This window comes from Notothenia coriiceps, unplaced genomic scaffold, assembly GCF_000735185.1.
Source record: "Notothenia coriiceps isolate Sejong01 unplaced genomic scaffold, NC01 NC01_scaffold00018249, whole genome shotgun sequence".
Taxonomy (NCBI): domain Eukaryota; kingdom Metazoa; phylum Chordata; class Actinopteri; order Perciformes; family Nototheniidae; genus Notothenia; species Notothenia coriiceps.
In genome coordinates this window covers 175,035-192,217 of record NW_011350950.1, presented here as the reverse complement: position 1 = coordinate 192,217, position 17,183 = coordinate 175,035, and the positions used below count along the sequence as shown (strand labels likewise).

The following is a 17,183-nucleotide window of genomic DNA, read 5'->3' as shown; positions in this document are numbered from 1 at the left end:
CTCTGCAAAATCTTTTCTTCCCTGTACTTTCTATTCATAATAGGATTTCTCTTGTCAGTGTTGAGGATGTGGTCATCTCGTGTGAATAAACTTGATTCATTCAAACTTAATTGGAATTTTCAGCGGACAATACGCACTGGGGGTTCTTTGCGCCACTTCATTACGAGAACCCATGATTAGGCCAATTGATCCATACAGTGTGAGCATTAAAGCCCCCGTTTTTCTAAGCAGAGAGGCCAATTAAAAATATAAATGTGCGTTAACATGATGTACAAGTTATTATTAGTTCCCCTTTATGTTAAAGGTCTTGGTACATTTGGACAGAACCAGGCTAGTGTTTTCTCTCGGTTTCCAGTCTAAACTAAACTAAGCTAAAGCTAACCAGCTAGGGGTGGATTCTTATTTCAATATTTTAAATCGCTGGATTGACTTGTTATAATAAATTAGTATATATATCATTGAAAAGAGACAAAGACATTTCCAAAACGACTTCTCATATTTTATCATGCACTTATTTTCCTTATTAGTATGCACTGTATTTGGGATTTGTTACAACCAACACAAATAATGCATAGTAGAAACTCATGGTGAATTAGAGCAGATTTTACCATATATTTCTCTGAAGCATTATGTTAAACTGGAGGGATACAGTCAGTAATAACCCAAGGGTAAAGCCATCCGTCTCCCTCCCTTTCACATCACTCTGGAACCCGTCTTCTACGCGAGTGCACACTCTGTTTAGCTCAGCTCCTCAGTCCACAAATCTGCCACCGTCTATTTTTAAACTCTTGCTATAGCGGAGCAACTGTATGTGCGTGGAATATTAAGCACTCCCCCTCTAACTGGCTCTCGCTCACCCCCTCTCCAACTGTGGGTAACTGTAGTCATCATTGGCTCACTTCCATACGCAGAACAGTCACACACTTCAGTCAAGTGCCAAAAGAGCCAAAGAGCCCTCGCTTTTTTCTTCCTGGCTCTCTTGCGTTCCCACTTTCCTGCACACACAAGCACACAATCATTTGGCTGTCATTTCCCCCTAGATCTCCCTCTTTCTCTCAACTGCCTATTCATGAACTTTATAATATTCCCTTTTTTTGTCCAACCTTTTCTAGCATGGTAAGCATCGTGAAGAGCGAGCGGACTGGACTACTTAGTAATCTCATGTCGTCTCAGAGAGAGCTGCTGTTCTGATACGCAAGGCTGATTAGCACTGGTGTGTGTGTGTGTGTGTGTGTGTGTGTGTGTGTGTGTGTGTGTGTGTGTGTGTGTGTGTGTGTGTGTGTGTGTGTGTGTGTGTGTGTGTGTGTGTGTATTTTAGCACTAGAAGAAGGAAGAGGCAGCCCAGTGGGAGCTTTCCCTTCTTCTCCCCGCCCTTCTTCATGGCTCTCAGGGAGGTGGACGGCATGATAATGACTCACTGAGTGATTGATTTCCCAGGGCGTGATGTACATGTACATTTCAGCGTTTACTACATATAGGCTTCATGTGGCATATGTTGACAATTAAATGGCTATTTTGGATTTTTATGGACCAATTGCTTCTTTCTAAATGCAATAGTTTGTATTCATTTAGCGCAAGTATCGTTTTCCATTTATTTCAACAACAAAAAAATTAAATAAAACAGTGTAAGCATCTTTATCTGAAATTACTGATAACCCTCTTAAGCCTGGCATATAGATTGATGCTACGCTAGACATGTTTTTACAAAGCATTGATAACTAAACAATTTTTTGAGTGTTATCACAAGTCTAAGTGGTCCTGTTAGCTGGAACTACCACAGAGGTGGGTTTCAGTGCCAGATTGAGACATTAAACTTGAGAGATGTTTAGTTGAGTTCAACCTTTTGGTTGAGTACTAAGATGTCCCTGGTCCAAGAAAAGGTTGGGTAGAGCAGTCCGAAAATCAAATTGCTCACTGATTAAAATCTCTGTGCCTTTTTGTAGAAAAGTCACATGTAAGATGCTTGACAAGTAAGGACAGAACCATATAGCGTACCTAAGGTTCGAGATTCAAATGTATATTTCCTTAGTTCGTCTTACAGCCTTATGAAGGTTTTAAACGTACTTAGTATGCTTTGCTGACGTAGTGCGATATCTGTTATTTTGCCGGGACACGGATGGGTTTCCTGGATGTGTGAAAACTATGTGAAGGCATAACAGTAACACGTTCAGCCTTATTTATAGTCTGTATAGTATATGTGTAAGTGTACGCGTCAAAGCATTGTTGTTGTCATCTGAAATGGTTTCTGTTATTTCTAATATAAATAAACATCTAATTAGATTCCTGAGCTGGGTTTCTTGACCTCAGACATGAAGGCAAGGGCACCATTCATGTTTTTTAACAACTCCTAGGCGTTCACTGATGATGAGATGCAGGCTACTGGGAGCTCTTTTTATTCTCATCTTTCCTTTGTTTCCCGATGTCTCAGCCAATTATCAGTAAAACAAATTCTGTCTATCACCACAGCCTGTTCTGGATCTCAAATCATCTATGTCAAAAGAATGAAGAGGTTCTCTACTTCAATTAGGAGTGAATACTGACGACTCAGAGAAGCACATAATAGATATGTTACTGTTGTGAGTTCACTGTGGAAACTTGCCGACATTTACATTTGCTCTACATGATTAATGTGTTTATATTTGGGAGGCTGTGGCGCAGTGGATCAGTGCGTTGGTGTTCAGATCAGGGATCACAGGTTCAAACCCCACTGCAGTCACTCAGCATGTCGTTGTGTCCCTGGGCGAGACACTTCACCCCAAATTTCTCCTGTGGGGATTGCCCACAGTATTGAGTATGTAAGTTGCTTTGGATAAAAACTTCTAACAAGTAACATGTAATATTTCAATTTTACCCAACCGGTTTCCCCGCTATCCAAATTCAGAGGACCGGTTTGATTGGTGGAATACTGTGGCTGAAGATTTGGGCCATCCCAACGCGGATGTTTTGACAACATTGCAAAAACTGATAAGGTCTCGGTGATTCAGCTTGAAGGGCTGAAACTTCCATGAAAGCCATTCTTCTTGTTCCTTTCTAACGAGGCAAAAGGCCTTAGTCCTCCCAATATTTAAGAATAGTTCTAATAAAATACATTAATAAAATTACAATTCATTAAATTTCATTTAGGCGGCTGTGGCTCAGTGGATAGAGTGCTGGACTTCGAATCAGGGAGTAGCAAGTTTGAGTCCCACTGCAGTCAACAGGTGGGTGTGTCCCTGGGCGAGACACTTCACCCCAAATTGCTCCTGTGGGGATTGTCCACAGTACTAAATGCATGTAAGTCTCTTTGGATAAAAGCGTCTAATAAATGACATGTAATGTAGCTTTTATGCAAATCAACTTACAATAAGTGCTATCGCTTTAAATAAACCAAACCATTTGAAGTACTGCAACATTTTTGTGTTAGGTTTAATGGCCAAGATGCAGTCAGATCAGGTGATTGTTTTTAGTCCTCAAGATGTTTCGACTTTCAGCAGTCCTAAAACAATAGGAAGCTCGTTCCAACATTTTTGAGCCAGGATAGCAATCAGGCGAGTTTTTGTTGAGTGGTACCTGGGTCGTATGTGCAGTGAAGGAATGGCAAGCTGATTGGCTGATGCAGAGCGAATTGAACATGCTGGAGTGTATTGTTGAACCACGTCCTGTTTGTAGGAAGGGCCTGATCCATTCACAGCACAGTAGACCATTAACAGTGTCCTGCAGCAGATTTGATCAGCCGGTGGTAGCCAGTAAAGGGAGCAGAGGAGAGATGTAGTGTGAGTGTGCATCAATACATTGTGTATTCTATTATATTTATATTATTAAATCAGCAACATGACAAACTACCATTTATTTAATACTGCACACAATAGAAGATCAATCAATCAATCAATGTTTATTTATATAAATGAGAAGTGGTTGCAGTCAGATGTCCCTGCACCAGTGTCTGTGTGTCGTCTCGTCTCCGCTGTAGTACTACGTCCCGTCAGCCGGATGACTTTCCACCGCCCTTGGAATTTTGGGAGATGCTGGGGAACCACAGGTCTCCATGGCAACAAGATTATTACATCACTGCTCTCCAGCTGCTGTCGTCAGGCTGGTGTTTGGCCAAGCTCTGCGGCAGCCCAACAGTGACTCCACACACACTGTCGTCACACACACACAGCCCTCGCTACGTGGTGTGTGTGTGTGTGTGTGTGTGTGTGTGTGTGTGTGTGTGTGTGTGTGTGTGTGTGTGTGTGTGTGTGTGTGTGTGTGTGTGTGTGTGTGTGTGTGTGTGTGTGATGAGCTAGAAGAAGATGAACATATCTACCATATATTTGAAGATTTTAATTATTTCTTTTGTAGAATCATAGTTAAACATTTTTCATTTTATGTTAAGTAAACGTTAAGACATTGTGTGTTCAAAGGAAAGATGCCACCTCACTCAATGGTCCTGTATCTGTGTGTTTGATACATTACACTGGAGTAAGATTATATGAGATTATGCAATTTAACAGTGTTAATCAGTATACATGCAAAAACATTGGATGGTTCCTCCTTTAGAAATTTGAATTTGCTGTTTTTTTATTCTTACAGTAAAGTCATTTCAACATATCTTGATTTCTGTCTTTAGGTCTGACAAAAATGATGTTTTGAAAAGTCTCCTAGAGCTACAAGATATTCCACTCTGCAGTGTTTTCTAACGTTTATATTTTTCAAGAAATACATTTCATTGATGTAATGAAGACACATTAAACATATATTGTAACTGTACTTGTAGGCATGTAATAAGGATGTCAAGGAACATGGAAAGAGAGGAAGGGGGGGGGAAATCAAGAACGGGATGATAGCAATAATTGCAAAAAACAAAACCTACCATTTTAAACAATCTATAGGTGATACAAAAGATACGAGATGACCGTATGACTGGAGCTGTCTTCTCTACTTGTAGGCTCCTTTAACCCACTTTGGGTTTTGCCTCAGGGAAGGTTAGTTCTTAAAACGCTTGGCACCGTTTAAATGGGGTTAACAGACTCTGATAGCCCCATTTTCAGTGGACTGGGTCCCTGTGGGTGCCTGTGATGGATGGCCACATGAAAGCAATTTATCTACAGCCGACTGTGATGTGCACATGCAAAGGGGTTGTGGTCGGTATAAAAAGGGGCCAACAGCATCAGGGCTGTCGTTTCCTTAGCTTCAACACATCCCTTTTCTTAACCTCTGAGGTAGGGGTGGGCGATATTGAAAAATATATTATCACGATATTTTTCAAGCAGTATCACGATAGATGATATATATCATGATATTTTTTCATGTCGGTTATTATGGTTATTTTTCAAGTTACTTAACAGTACAACCACCTACAAGGTAACAGAAACTAAAACAAAAAGGAGTAACAGACCAAAATAGCATTTCAAGCTGGTTTTATTTCTGAAATGAATCCCTGAATGAACAATTCAACATTTTGATATGGCTTCAAGGCACAGTTTCTCAGTATAAAAATGAACTTTCTGAGGTAGCACTAGCAGTGACCATCAATAAACATGAAAAGGAGGGTAAAACATAACTAAGTAAAACATAAAACATCAATGAGGAAAAGTCAGTGCCAAACAATTCAAATGTAAACTTTAGACTTGAAGTGCAATAAAAGACTTTAGCATAACTGAAGGGAAAAACTATATAAATACCTTATTGATAAAATAAAATATAAGCCAACAGAATCAAACAAGACAATAAATAAAGTGCAATACTGTCTGAATCCTGACTAGACAACTTTAGAGAATGTCTTTCACATCAGTTTATTTTTTTTATAGTTAAAAAAAAGAAAGAAATTCAAATATATATTTTTTCCTATTCAATTGTTTTAATTTTTTTTTATCACGATAGATACGATATCTCTGAAAAAGCATATCGTGGAGACCTAATATCGTCACGACGATATATATCGTCATATCGCCCACCCCTACTCTGAGGTTGTTTCAAGAAGGTCCACCGTGTCCCTCAGCTACATCATTCATCAAGGTGCCATTACTAACGCAGACAGGACAGGGCATCCCAGAAGGCTTTGAACTTCCTGTTTGGACAGGGGTCAGAGTGACCTTGCCGCCCGACTGAACTCTCTCCGCTCGGGTTGTAGTCCCTCAGCCACTGAACATTTACGTGTGCACATAGCGTACTGACGGCTCCGGGGTTTTACTGAGAGAAGAGAGTTGAGGATAGATGTGAAATGAGGGGTGTTAGAAAGCTCCAGGTAAGACTCACCTGGCCGGCTGTACTCGTGGTGAAGTCTACCTGACATGACTGTAATTTTACGGGATACAAAGAAGCAGAATCGTATCTACAGGACGTTAAAATAGTCATATATATTCTTATCTTTTTATTTCCTTCCAGGGTGTTGCACATTATCCTCTTGCCCTAGCTCATCTCAGGTTATTCAGGTACATTTTAGAGCAGATCTAAAAATACGATTTATAATGTCAGCACATATATCTGCAGAACAGTCATGGGTGGTGAGGATTAAAAATTCATAAATTGTCAGAAGGTGGAGGATAATGCAGCAGAATGAGAGGTGAGGGGAGGATTGGACTAAGCCATTCAGACTAGTTTGAAAAATTCAAATACATGCATTCAAATATGTCCAGAGATCTTTTGGTGCACATTTTTATAATTTAGTTTTGTTATGATGTCTTTATTTAGAGTGCATTTCTCCAACGTTTGTTTCTTTTCCCTAAGGTTCCATCCTCGGGGGATAATGAATGATAATCCTAACATGTTAATCTCAAGTAGCTCTGCTCGCCTGCTGTAGCTCTAAGTAAGTCAAAAGCAGTCTTTGAGCTAATTTATACCACAAGTGCCATGGTGGAGCCACAATAAATTCAAGTAACCACCACTGGAATATGATTCAACCACTGTATAACAGAAACATAATAACAAAAACTATTTATACTATCCCAAAACATTAAGACTGGAAGGAAGTTAACTGTTGATCAAATTCACTGTTATAAAATATATTCAAGATTTACTGTTTGTCCTTAAGGATACTATCAGCAATATCAGGATTGTAAAAGATTGGTGTTTGACTAACTTCCATCCAAGCCAGTTTTAATATGATTTCCCTTATGTCACCTTAAGAAATGATAGCTTGAGGGGACATAAAAGGGGGGTTTAACATGGAATAAGGTGGCTACTATTCAATTAATGAGATGTCGCACCTTTGACATTAATTAAAACACATTCATCGTAAGACGGGTAAATGTCAGAATCTGGAATTACTTGACCTCATCACCAAAGTTAATTTTCTTAAATGAATGTATCAAGAATTAATATTTGGGAGCGCCTATTTTTGGGCATGAATGGAAAAATCAGATAACCACTGTAAAGAATATTTCCTTTTCACTCAAATTAGACTTGCGCAACGTGTGACATTGCGGTGGATAAAATTCACTTCAAGTCGCAATAAATTATCCAGACTTTGTACGATTTTAATCTAATTAGCATTACCAATCAGGCTCCCTGTGGAAACACAATCCCATATCTGCAGGTGATGTGGCAAATTGTGTGTGTTCTCTGAAAATGCATTGTATTAAAGCCCCTCACTTGCACATAATTTACATTTTCCCTGAATCTCCTTCTTACTTTAGGTATGACTCAGCTGTTGTTACTCATTAATTTGTCAGTGAGTTCTGACTTAGCAGAAATGCTTGACCCCAGGTTCCTGCAGTATTCGTGGATACTTGGATGGCCCGTTAATATGCTCTTGTGGGGATGAACCACCTTGAAAGTGCTTATCATGAATTCTGGATCATGTGGACGAAGGAAGACTAGTTGTTCTGATTAATCAGCACAGATATTTTCATCATGGTGGCGTAAAGTTCCTTCAAATACAGTTTCACTTTGATTTACACTTTTAAATATCTCAGTGATTTCTTACTGTCTATCTAGATCAGGGATATTCAACTAACATTCAATGAGGTCCAGTTAGAGAAAATGTCCCCATGCAAAGGTCCAGAACATCAAAATGTCTAAGTTGCTTTATGAATTAGTGTGATATATATTGAAGTAGCCTGCAGCTGTTTCAACGTCTGCATGTAATCAACAACTGACTGCCAATCAAATAAAGAAAGTACAATTCAAAAACAACAATATTTATTGTCAATTAACATTGAACTATACAGATATACGGTAAATACTGTGGATATGTGTAATGTTCCTCTCGGGCTGCATTTAAAAATAAATAAAATAGCTTTTGAAAATATGTGCATCTTAAAATATGCTCTCATCTCATTATAGATTCAGCGACGTAATAGAACAATATCCAGTCTTTACACATCATAACAATCGTGAAACAGTTTTAAAGGTTTCTCTTTCTTTCCCTCTTATATTGCAGTCCCTCACTCACTTTGTTTTATTCAGTGCGAGAATTGAGCTCGAGCTTGTCCTGCCAGGAGTTTAGATCTGGGCTGAAATGGTATCAGGGCTATTCTCATACACACATGCAGGTGCTCATTGGTTAGCCTCGGTTAGCCTGCGCTGGAACGATATTTATTTTTTGTGACCTCAGTTCTGACTTGAGAGGGAATGTTTGGTCAAACACTTTGTGTTTTGTCTCATAGTTGCGTTTTGGCACTTTTAGTGAGCGCCACGGTCTCTGAACAAATGAGACACACTGGCTCTGTGCTCCCAGTGGGCAGGATGAACATGAATGAGTCCACTCAGGGTTAAAAGCTCTGTTCTCACTGTCCACTTTCCTCTTCTTGGAGAGCGCCATGTGTAATTATTTGTCTCTCCCTGTCTGCCGCTAACACGCCTGTTCACTCTCCTCTCCGTCTTCTCTTAGCCGCGCTCTCGTCTCTTCTTCTGTGTTTCTCTCCCTGTATCGCTCACTCGTCTCTTTCGCCCCCTGTCGGCAGCGGTTAAAATAGAATCGCCCCGTCAAAATTTAAATCCCCTATTAATGTATTGATTATAGGTCGGCATCATAGACTGTATCCGGATCCGGACCGCGGTCCGCCTGTTGCCGACCCCTGATTCTAAATGATGCTAGCTGGCATTATTGTGCCAATCACTAGATATTGAGAGTTTATCAATTGGTAAGAAAACCTAACCACCTACTGGTGACGTCAGATAAAAATGTAGAAGATATTTTAGTCAGGACCAAAATGTTGGACTGACTGACAGACTTATATCACCATTTAATGAGCCAATAACAACACCTTTTTCTTTCTTACAAAGGAGGACAGGTTGGTTACATTCTTTCACAGTCTCTTCGATTTTGGAGAGTAGCATTAATCCACTTTCTCACCAAGCAGCAATGTTTTGTAAATGGCTTTATCCATTACAAAGAAGCTTGTTTACATGTTTCCTTTGTATTTGGACAATCTAAGTGATGCTACCTCCGCCCTCTTGGCTAACCAGTCTAAAGCCATTTCGATCTAGAAGTCAATAACCAACTCAAAGGATCAAAAATGTCTCTGTTCTTTCGGGAAAACAGAGTATATTATTAACAACAGGACCTGAAAACCTGATTCTCTTTCAATTAAGCCCTTTTTTTCTTTAACAGCTTGTTCCCAGTCTGGTGGGTTATTTTATTCCAAACGTCATTTGTTCATTTGACATTTGTTCAATACTGCAGCAGTGGAGCAATGATGACTGTTTAGCAAGCCTGACTATGAAGCACTGCAGCTCTGAATTAAAGATCTCAGGATATGTGGGTGCTCTCAGTTTACAGGATGCATGCACTGGACAGCTCCTTCCTGCATACATTAACTGCTCTCCTTCACATGAAACATTAATACTCATGCAGGGATGGGTGCTATGGAAATGTGGCTTATTTATGTGTCGCTCATTCTCCCTGATGCGGCATGTGGAGAACTGAATGAAGCTTGCTGTGTGAGAGGCTTAGCAACACGTGATTGTAGACCGCCCCAGTCAGATGCCATTTAAGGTTCCCTTCCTCTCTTCTTTAGTGCACAGTGAAAGTGACGCAAGTATCGGAGGTACTGGAGCTTATAATTGAAAGACTTTTACTGGAAGTATCTCCCAAGTAAAGTGCTGTCTCGATGGGATTTTCAATCTTCCTCCTTAGCCTGGTAGATGAGCTCAGCAGCAACCTCAAGTTTCAAGGCTTTTATTGTCATGTGTGCATAGCTACAGTGTAGTTATGACAATGAAACATCTTAGGTCACAGGCTCCTCCAACAGCGCAACACAATAAAACAGATAACCTCCACCCTTTCTCAGAGTACAACAGACTCTGGGAATCAGTTAAGACGTCAAGTGTTTTTATTGAACAGCACACAACAGGATTAAAAGGATAGCACTGTAGATGTTTACTTTACACATTGCCATAAGAGATGGAAGACAGCCATGAAAAGAATAGATTGTTATTTGTGTGCAAATGTTACACACCGTTGACATTTGCTCAGTGATGGCTTTGTGCACCTTCTGCTGAGACACTACAAGAGGTAATTAGCAGGCTAACATAACGCTATGCTGAACACACTTCTTAGCAAACAGTTGTAAATGTGCTTTTCCAGCAAATACTAAGGATTGTGTCTCGTCCCCCTGGCAAATATAAGTCCAATATTGACACTCTTTTAACTCGTCTTGGCCTCTGACAGATCAGGAGGGAAAGCTACTCCACTGTTTTCACGAGCTAATTGCTAACTTTGTCATTCTTCTGCCATTTGGTGTTGGGCAGGTTGTGAACAATGTGATTTTAGAGTGGAAAACAACCCTTAAGATAACGGCAAGAGCGAACCAAAATAGTAGAGGTTTAGGCTGGAAAACTAATGCAATGTCAGGGAAACTGTATAGTATATATATATAATGATGATTGTCTGATGGTTACTCACTAGAATTGACCCCTTCATATACTTAACGAAATTGTATCATCTGTTCAGAAGAAAACATTTTTTAAGGAGCTTAAAATAAATACCACAGAGATGCCTTTAGGACAGCAGAGCAGCTGGATCCATGCAATCTCATGATTACGTGGGATCACACAACACTGTTCATAGATCTGTGCAACAAACCATCTAGTACGTCAATTTAGTCGATTAGGATAGTTAGATGTGCATTTTAAAACAAGATAGAAATAGAAATGGTGAGTTTATTATTATAAGTTTTTTTAATTTCCAATGAGCACCATTTTATACATCAGTATCAACTCGACTGAAATGCATACTTAAAATAACAAGAGAAGACATATTCTTTCCCCTCATTTTAAGGGTGCACAGGACACACACATTGGGAGCCATTGTATAAGTGTTTTGTAATGGCCAAAGCCCTGCCTCCTAAACCACAGTCCTTTGTATAACAGATGAAAATCCTATCGAACCATCTCTATTTCTTAAATCTCCTTTAAACCGTGTTTCCTCTGTTTTTATCTTTCTCATTTTTCCTCCTGCCTCAGTTAAGACAATTACTCAGGGGGGTAGAGCATTCACTCCTCAGTTCACTCTTGTCTGTGCTTTGCTCTCTGCCCATTTTAATGCTGCTTACAATGGCTTACAGGAGGGAGCTGGCAAAGCTGCTTGGTCTATCCGGGCATGGCCCCTCAGAGGAGGCTTAACCCACACAGGGGCAGCTAGCGGGCAGCGCCCTGTGAATTGAGCCAGCTTGGCCCTGGAGAAAATATCTATCTCTGTCTAACCTACAGTTCTCCTCAGACTGACATCCAGCTCCAGTCTCGTAAATTGTCAGTCAGTCAATTTTAGTTAAATTAAAAATAAAGACTTTACAAGGTTAGGAGGCTAAGCTACAACAGCGGGAGAAAAGAACAACAACATAACTCGTCAAACAGACAGACAACCACTATGCTGCTGCTGTGTGGTGAATGCATGACCTTTCTATGTTAGACACCGTGACAGCCCGAACGTAAAACAATCACGGCCGAAGCTCCTTTTCCGCCAGTGTGTTTTTTTGTCTGAGGAGTGTTTTGTTGAGCTGCAGGCTGTGTGACAGGAATAAGAACGACTCCTGGTTGTCCTCTCAGAGGTTCAGTGAATCTCTGCAGCTAATGTCTCCGACGCTGTGTGTCGGCATTTTGATGCTGCAGCAACGTTTGTCCTGTCACAAGCTGCTGTTTGCTCCTGGAAATAATGGAGAATGTACTACCTGTTTAAAAGTGGTAACTATAATAAAGAATATACATTTTAAGAATTGAAACATTAACTTCTTCCTCAATGTCTCCTGCAAGCTTTTCCCTTTATTTTCTGTGATGTCTCAATAGGGATGGGTATCGTTTGAAATGTATCGATTCCCGTTCTGCTTATCGAATCCGGTTCTTGTCGATTCCCCGTTTCGATTCCAAAATTGTAAAAGAAAGAGGTCAAACGTTTAGATAACAAAAATATCTTTATTCTTTTAAGCTTTAACTGACATTTTTGCAAATAAAAAATATACATGCAATACAAATGTATTGCACAATAGCTGTGCTTTATTTTAACTGAGCTATTGTGGCAAGCTATTAACAGGCATTACACTGTGCCTTGTCTTTTTCTTTTTTAGTGTAGTGGAGCCTCACTTCAGAGCGATTACCGCGTGTTATGAAGTGACTGAGCTCCTGAACTGTCTACGGGAGGGTGGGGGGAACCTCGCTGGGGGGCAACTGTGGACCTCTGTCGCCTGTCAGCGCAACTTACATGATGCCGTATAAAAAAATGAAGGGCGGTGACGACCGGCCCGCTGACGACCGGCCGTTCTGTGGAATCGAGGGGTTACCCTGGTTGTTTCTCAATCTCGAGTACGCTTGCTTGGTAGCACATGTCTTCCGAGCGTCTTGCTTCAGAAGCGAGGCAAGAATTCTTCCTGGCATTCGGAAAATGAAGAGTGGAACAGGCTAGCAAGTGTGCAGGTGTTCGTCATATGAGAGGCCCCGCCTTACATTTTCCGCCACAGATTTGGGGAAATTGGTCCGTGCGCAAAGCATTGTGGGGATTTTAAGACCGCGGAGTCTACACATGTGCAGCCTCGACATTTCTCCAAACGAAGTACTTCGGGCTCGGTAGAATTCCAAGTATGCCGGGCATTGGAACAGTACTTCGGCGGCACTCGATGACGTAGTATGCTTGAAATAGAGGCTCTGCAGCAGCTTTACTCGAGATTGAGAAACACCCCGCGTTTAGGAACCGTCAAGCAGAACCGAAATTGTGTATTTTGTATGGGTACCCGGTACCAAGCATTTTCTTATCGGTTCTCATCTGGAACCGAGTTTCGGTTCCAAACCCTATGTCTCAATAACTTCCAGAAACTGTCAGGGTTCAGAGGGCGTAGCCTACTTATTATCTTCCTTTATTCCAAGGGCTTTTTCACAGATGTCAGAGAACATTATGTGTGCTCATTTGCATATCTATGTCTTTTAGTCTCTCTCTTTCTTTCTCTCTTCTCTCCCAGGAGGCTCACCAGCTCCACTTTCAGTAAATGAGAGCGGCTGCATCATTATTATCATGCACCCTAGAATTGACGGAGAGTAGCATGATGGTGAAATAAAAGTAGATGTGAGATCTATTGCCAGCCTAATTTGATTCTGTTTTGCCCAAAGTGGTAACGTTTTACCTTGAGTTATTACAGTATGTCTGTATGTACAGTAGTATTATTGTTATTATTGCAAACTGGATCCGTTGTAGGTTAGAAAAGAAGGGGCAGGAAAGTTAATGTTTGTTATTGGTGCAAACTTGCAGTTGCTCTAGCTGACTACACAATTGTTTTTTAACAACATCATTTGGAAACAAAACAGAATATATTAAGCTTAGTGATTGGACGTTTCTTGCAGAAATGCACCTCAGCTGTAGTTAACATCTACCTTGAAGTTTTTATGTACTCCTCAATTTTGTAATATAATACTATAAATATAACCTGGACAGTTACCGTCCAAGCCATAAAAGTCTCCATATGAGTCACTAAACCTTGTCTAAGGGACTGTTACATCCCCCTCTAGGGGTAGAGGAAAACAACACACACCAGTTGGAATTGGTATAATTATAAAGGGTTTATTTTAAATAGCCAGGTAAACAAAGTGGCAGGCATGCAGCCTGGAACAAACAAAAAGGCCAAAAGGGCACAGGTTGATAAATAACCAACAAAAGGAGGACTCTAAAAAAGGAGTCTTATCGCATACAGGGAAAATAAATACTCACACACTAAATAAAGAACGAAAAAAAACCTCACTTTAAAAGTGGTACAACTAACAAAGGGAGGCTGTAAGAAAACACAGCTAAGGTAGAGGACAACAGTCAAACAATACTAAACTAATCTAAGCACATCTAACCACAACAATACTGACAAACACAGACCACACGAGTTAACCGCTGTTAACAGATTCGTAGAGCGACTACCGAGAGGCATCCGCTCACACAGCAGAGCCTCCAGAGTGATGATTGTCCCCAGGCTTTGTAGTCATCTCCAGCAGGTGTGCGGCGTCTGCGCGCTGCGATTGGAGTGCGTCGGGCCCGGCGTGCTCCAATCACAATCTTCAGGGGGCGGACCAGGAGATGGCAGCCAATGACGTCAGGGCAACCGCACAGCTCATTTACATATAACACAGGTTAACACACTTAAAAGGACCAGGAAGGCAGCAGCCGTAACAATGTATAATTATAAAGTTGAATATCTGGATTTTTTTGTCTAACGCAGCTTTTTTTTTTTTTTAAAGACTAATGGAGTAAGTTTGAAAGGCAAGAAGCTCTGCATCGCTCAAGCCGTCCGCAAGCCCAGAGCCTCAGGACCACGTAAGTTGACTTTTGTATTCAGCATATTAACTTTTTTTGTCATCATTTCAAAATATGAAGGTACCTTTTTACTTGTAATGCACAACATTTTTTATGGGAAACATTTTTTTTTTACAACAGTAGGAACTCTAAAATAACTTGAATTCAGATACGTTTTTTTTTTTTATACATTTTGTGCATAAATATACATAGATGGAACATAAACAGAAAAAATAATACATTAATATACACATGCCAAATAAGAAATAGAAATATAACAATATTCTTATAAATATATTTAAGGTTGATATTCGTTCAATTGGAATTATGTCTCATAATAATCTCCTATTTCTTTCTAACTTGAATCCAAAAGCATGTCAACTTTTCCAATAAAAAAAGACTTTGACATGTTCACCCTCTGTTTCTTTTTTAGATGTTTTTTTTAAATATCCAAGGAGCTGAGTGCTGGCTTTTCACAAATAGTTACTGTCCCACAAAACAAGGGGAGTAACTACTTCTTCCTGCTTTCTTTTTTCTCTCAGCTAAGAGGACGACCCCTTACTTCCCCGTGCTTCTGCCGATGAGCTGTGACAGCAAGTACCTGAACACATTTGCAGGGTTTCCGCACACCTACAACAACGGAGTGCCCTACTTCCATCCTCCATACTGCCCCAACAGGAGCCCTCCTGCCCCCCAGTGGCCTGTCAGTAAACACTCATATCACACTTCACCTCAATAGCGTTTTTTAAAAGCAAGTTATTCAAAGTAAAGTGAATGTATTGGGTATTTAAAATTGTGCTTCACAGTTGGTAGAATAAGAAGATTTAACCTGCATTACATTTTTATGTACAGCATATGCGTTGTTGGAGGAGAATAAGACTCAATCATTTCCTAGCCAAAACTCTGCTGAAGCTAGTCTGCATATGACAGATAAAGCCATTCAATCTTTATGATCTTTTTGAAGATGAATGTGTTATTTTCTTCTCTTGCAGCCTGCTCCTCCAGTGATGCTTCATCTGTCTCCTCAGTCCGTCTACCAGCAACCGGTCTATCACCAGCAACCGGTCTATCACCAGCAACCAATCTATCACCAGCAACCGGTCTATCACCAGCAACCAATCTATCACCAGCAACCGGTCTTTCACCAGCAACCGGTCTATCACCAGCAACCGGTCTATCACCAGCAACCAATCTATCACCAGCAACCGGTCTTTCACCAGCAACCGGTCTTTCACCAGCAACCGGTCTATCACCAGCAACCGGTCTATCACCAGCAACCGGTCTTTCACCAGCAACCGGTCTATCACCAGCAACCAGTCTATCACCAGCAACCGGTCCATCACCAGCAACCGGTCCATCACCAGCAACCGGTCTTTCACCAGCAACCGGTCCATCACCAGCAACCGGTCTATCACCAGCAACCGGTCCATCACCAGCAACCGGTCCTTCACCAGAAACCGGTCTTTCACCAGCAACCAGTCCATCACCAGCAACCGGTCCATCACCAGCAACCGGTCTATCACCAGGAACCGGTCTTTCACCAGCAACCGGTCCATCACCAGCAACCGGTCTATCACCAGCAACCGGTCTATCACCAGCAACCAGTCTATCACCAGCAACCGGTCCATCACGAGCAGCCGGTCCATCACCAGGAACCGGTCCATCACCAGGAACCGGTCCATCACCAGCAACCGGTCTATCACCAGCAACCGGTCCATCACCAGCAGCCGGTCCATCACGAGCAACCGGTCCATCACGAGCAGCCGGTCCATCACGAGCAACCGGTCCATCACCAGCAACCGGTCCATCACCAGGAACCGGTCTATCACCAGCAACCGGTCCATCACCAGCAACCGGTCCATCACCAGCAACCGGTCTTTATCACCAGCAACCGGTCTTTAACCAGCAACCAGTCCATCACCAGCAACCGGTCCATCACGAGCAGCCGGTCCATCACGAGCAGCCGGTCCATCCCGAGCAACCGGTCCATCACCAGCAACTGGTCTATCACGAGCAACCGGTCCATCACCAGGAACCAGTCTATCACCAGGAACCAGTCTATCATGAGCAACCGGTGTGCAGCCTGTTAGTGCTCCACTTTGCTGAACAGTCATATTGGATTAAAACCAGATTAAAAAGTGCTACTGTAGAGGAGCTTTCTGCCTCTTTTTTTGGAGGAAACAGTATCTGGAGCTCACTTTGCCTTATTCTCATGTCTGCAGTTTGAAGAGCCCACGGTGCCGTAGGTTTTCCCGCTGTTTCCTCCCAGAAGTGAAGGAATGACACTCTTTGTTCAGCAACCACAGCCACAGTACCTCCGTTACTTCCACCAGAAGGACTTCCACTTCCTGCCAGGAGCATCAGAGCCGCTGGACGCCTCCATGCTTCACACTCTCCAACCTGTAATGTAGGCTAAACACTGACACACACACACACACACACACACACACACACACACACACACACACACACACACACTGAGCTGCTGCATTTGACCTTGTGACCTCTGCTCAGCTCT

General features: G+C 41.5%; 1 protein-coding gene across 1 annotated transcript in view; it reads left to right on the top strand.

Annotated features, from left to right (window-relative positions):
• Positions 1-16,852, top strand: part of LOC104950916 (early nodulin-75-like) — a 29,575-nt gene extending 12,723 nt beyond the window's left edge. The window contains exons 3-5 of the mRNA XM_010777516.1: positions 14,611-14,686; positions 15,208-15,368; positions 15,658-16,852. Coding sequence (XP_010775818.1) covers positions 14,611-14,686; positions 15,208-15,368; positions 15,658-16,755 — 1,335 coding nt within the window. The 3' untranslated portion in view covers positions 16,756-16,852. The remainder of the gene's footprint in view (positions 1-14,610; positions 14,687-15,207; positions 15,369-15,657) is intronic.
• The last annotated feature ends 331 nt before the right edge of the window (positions 16,853-17,183 follow it).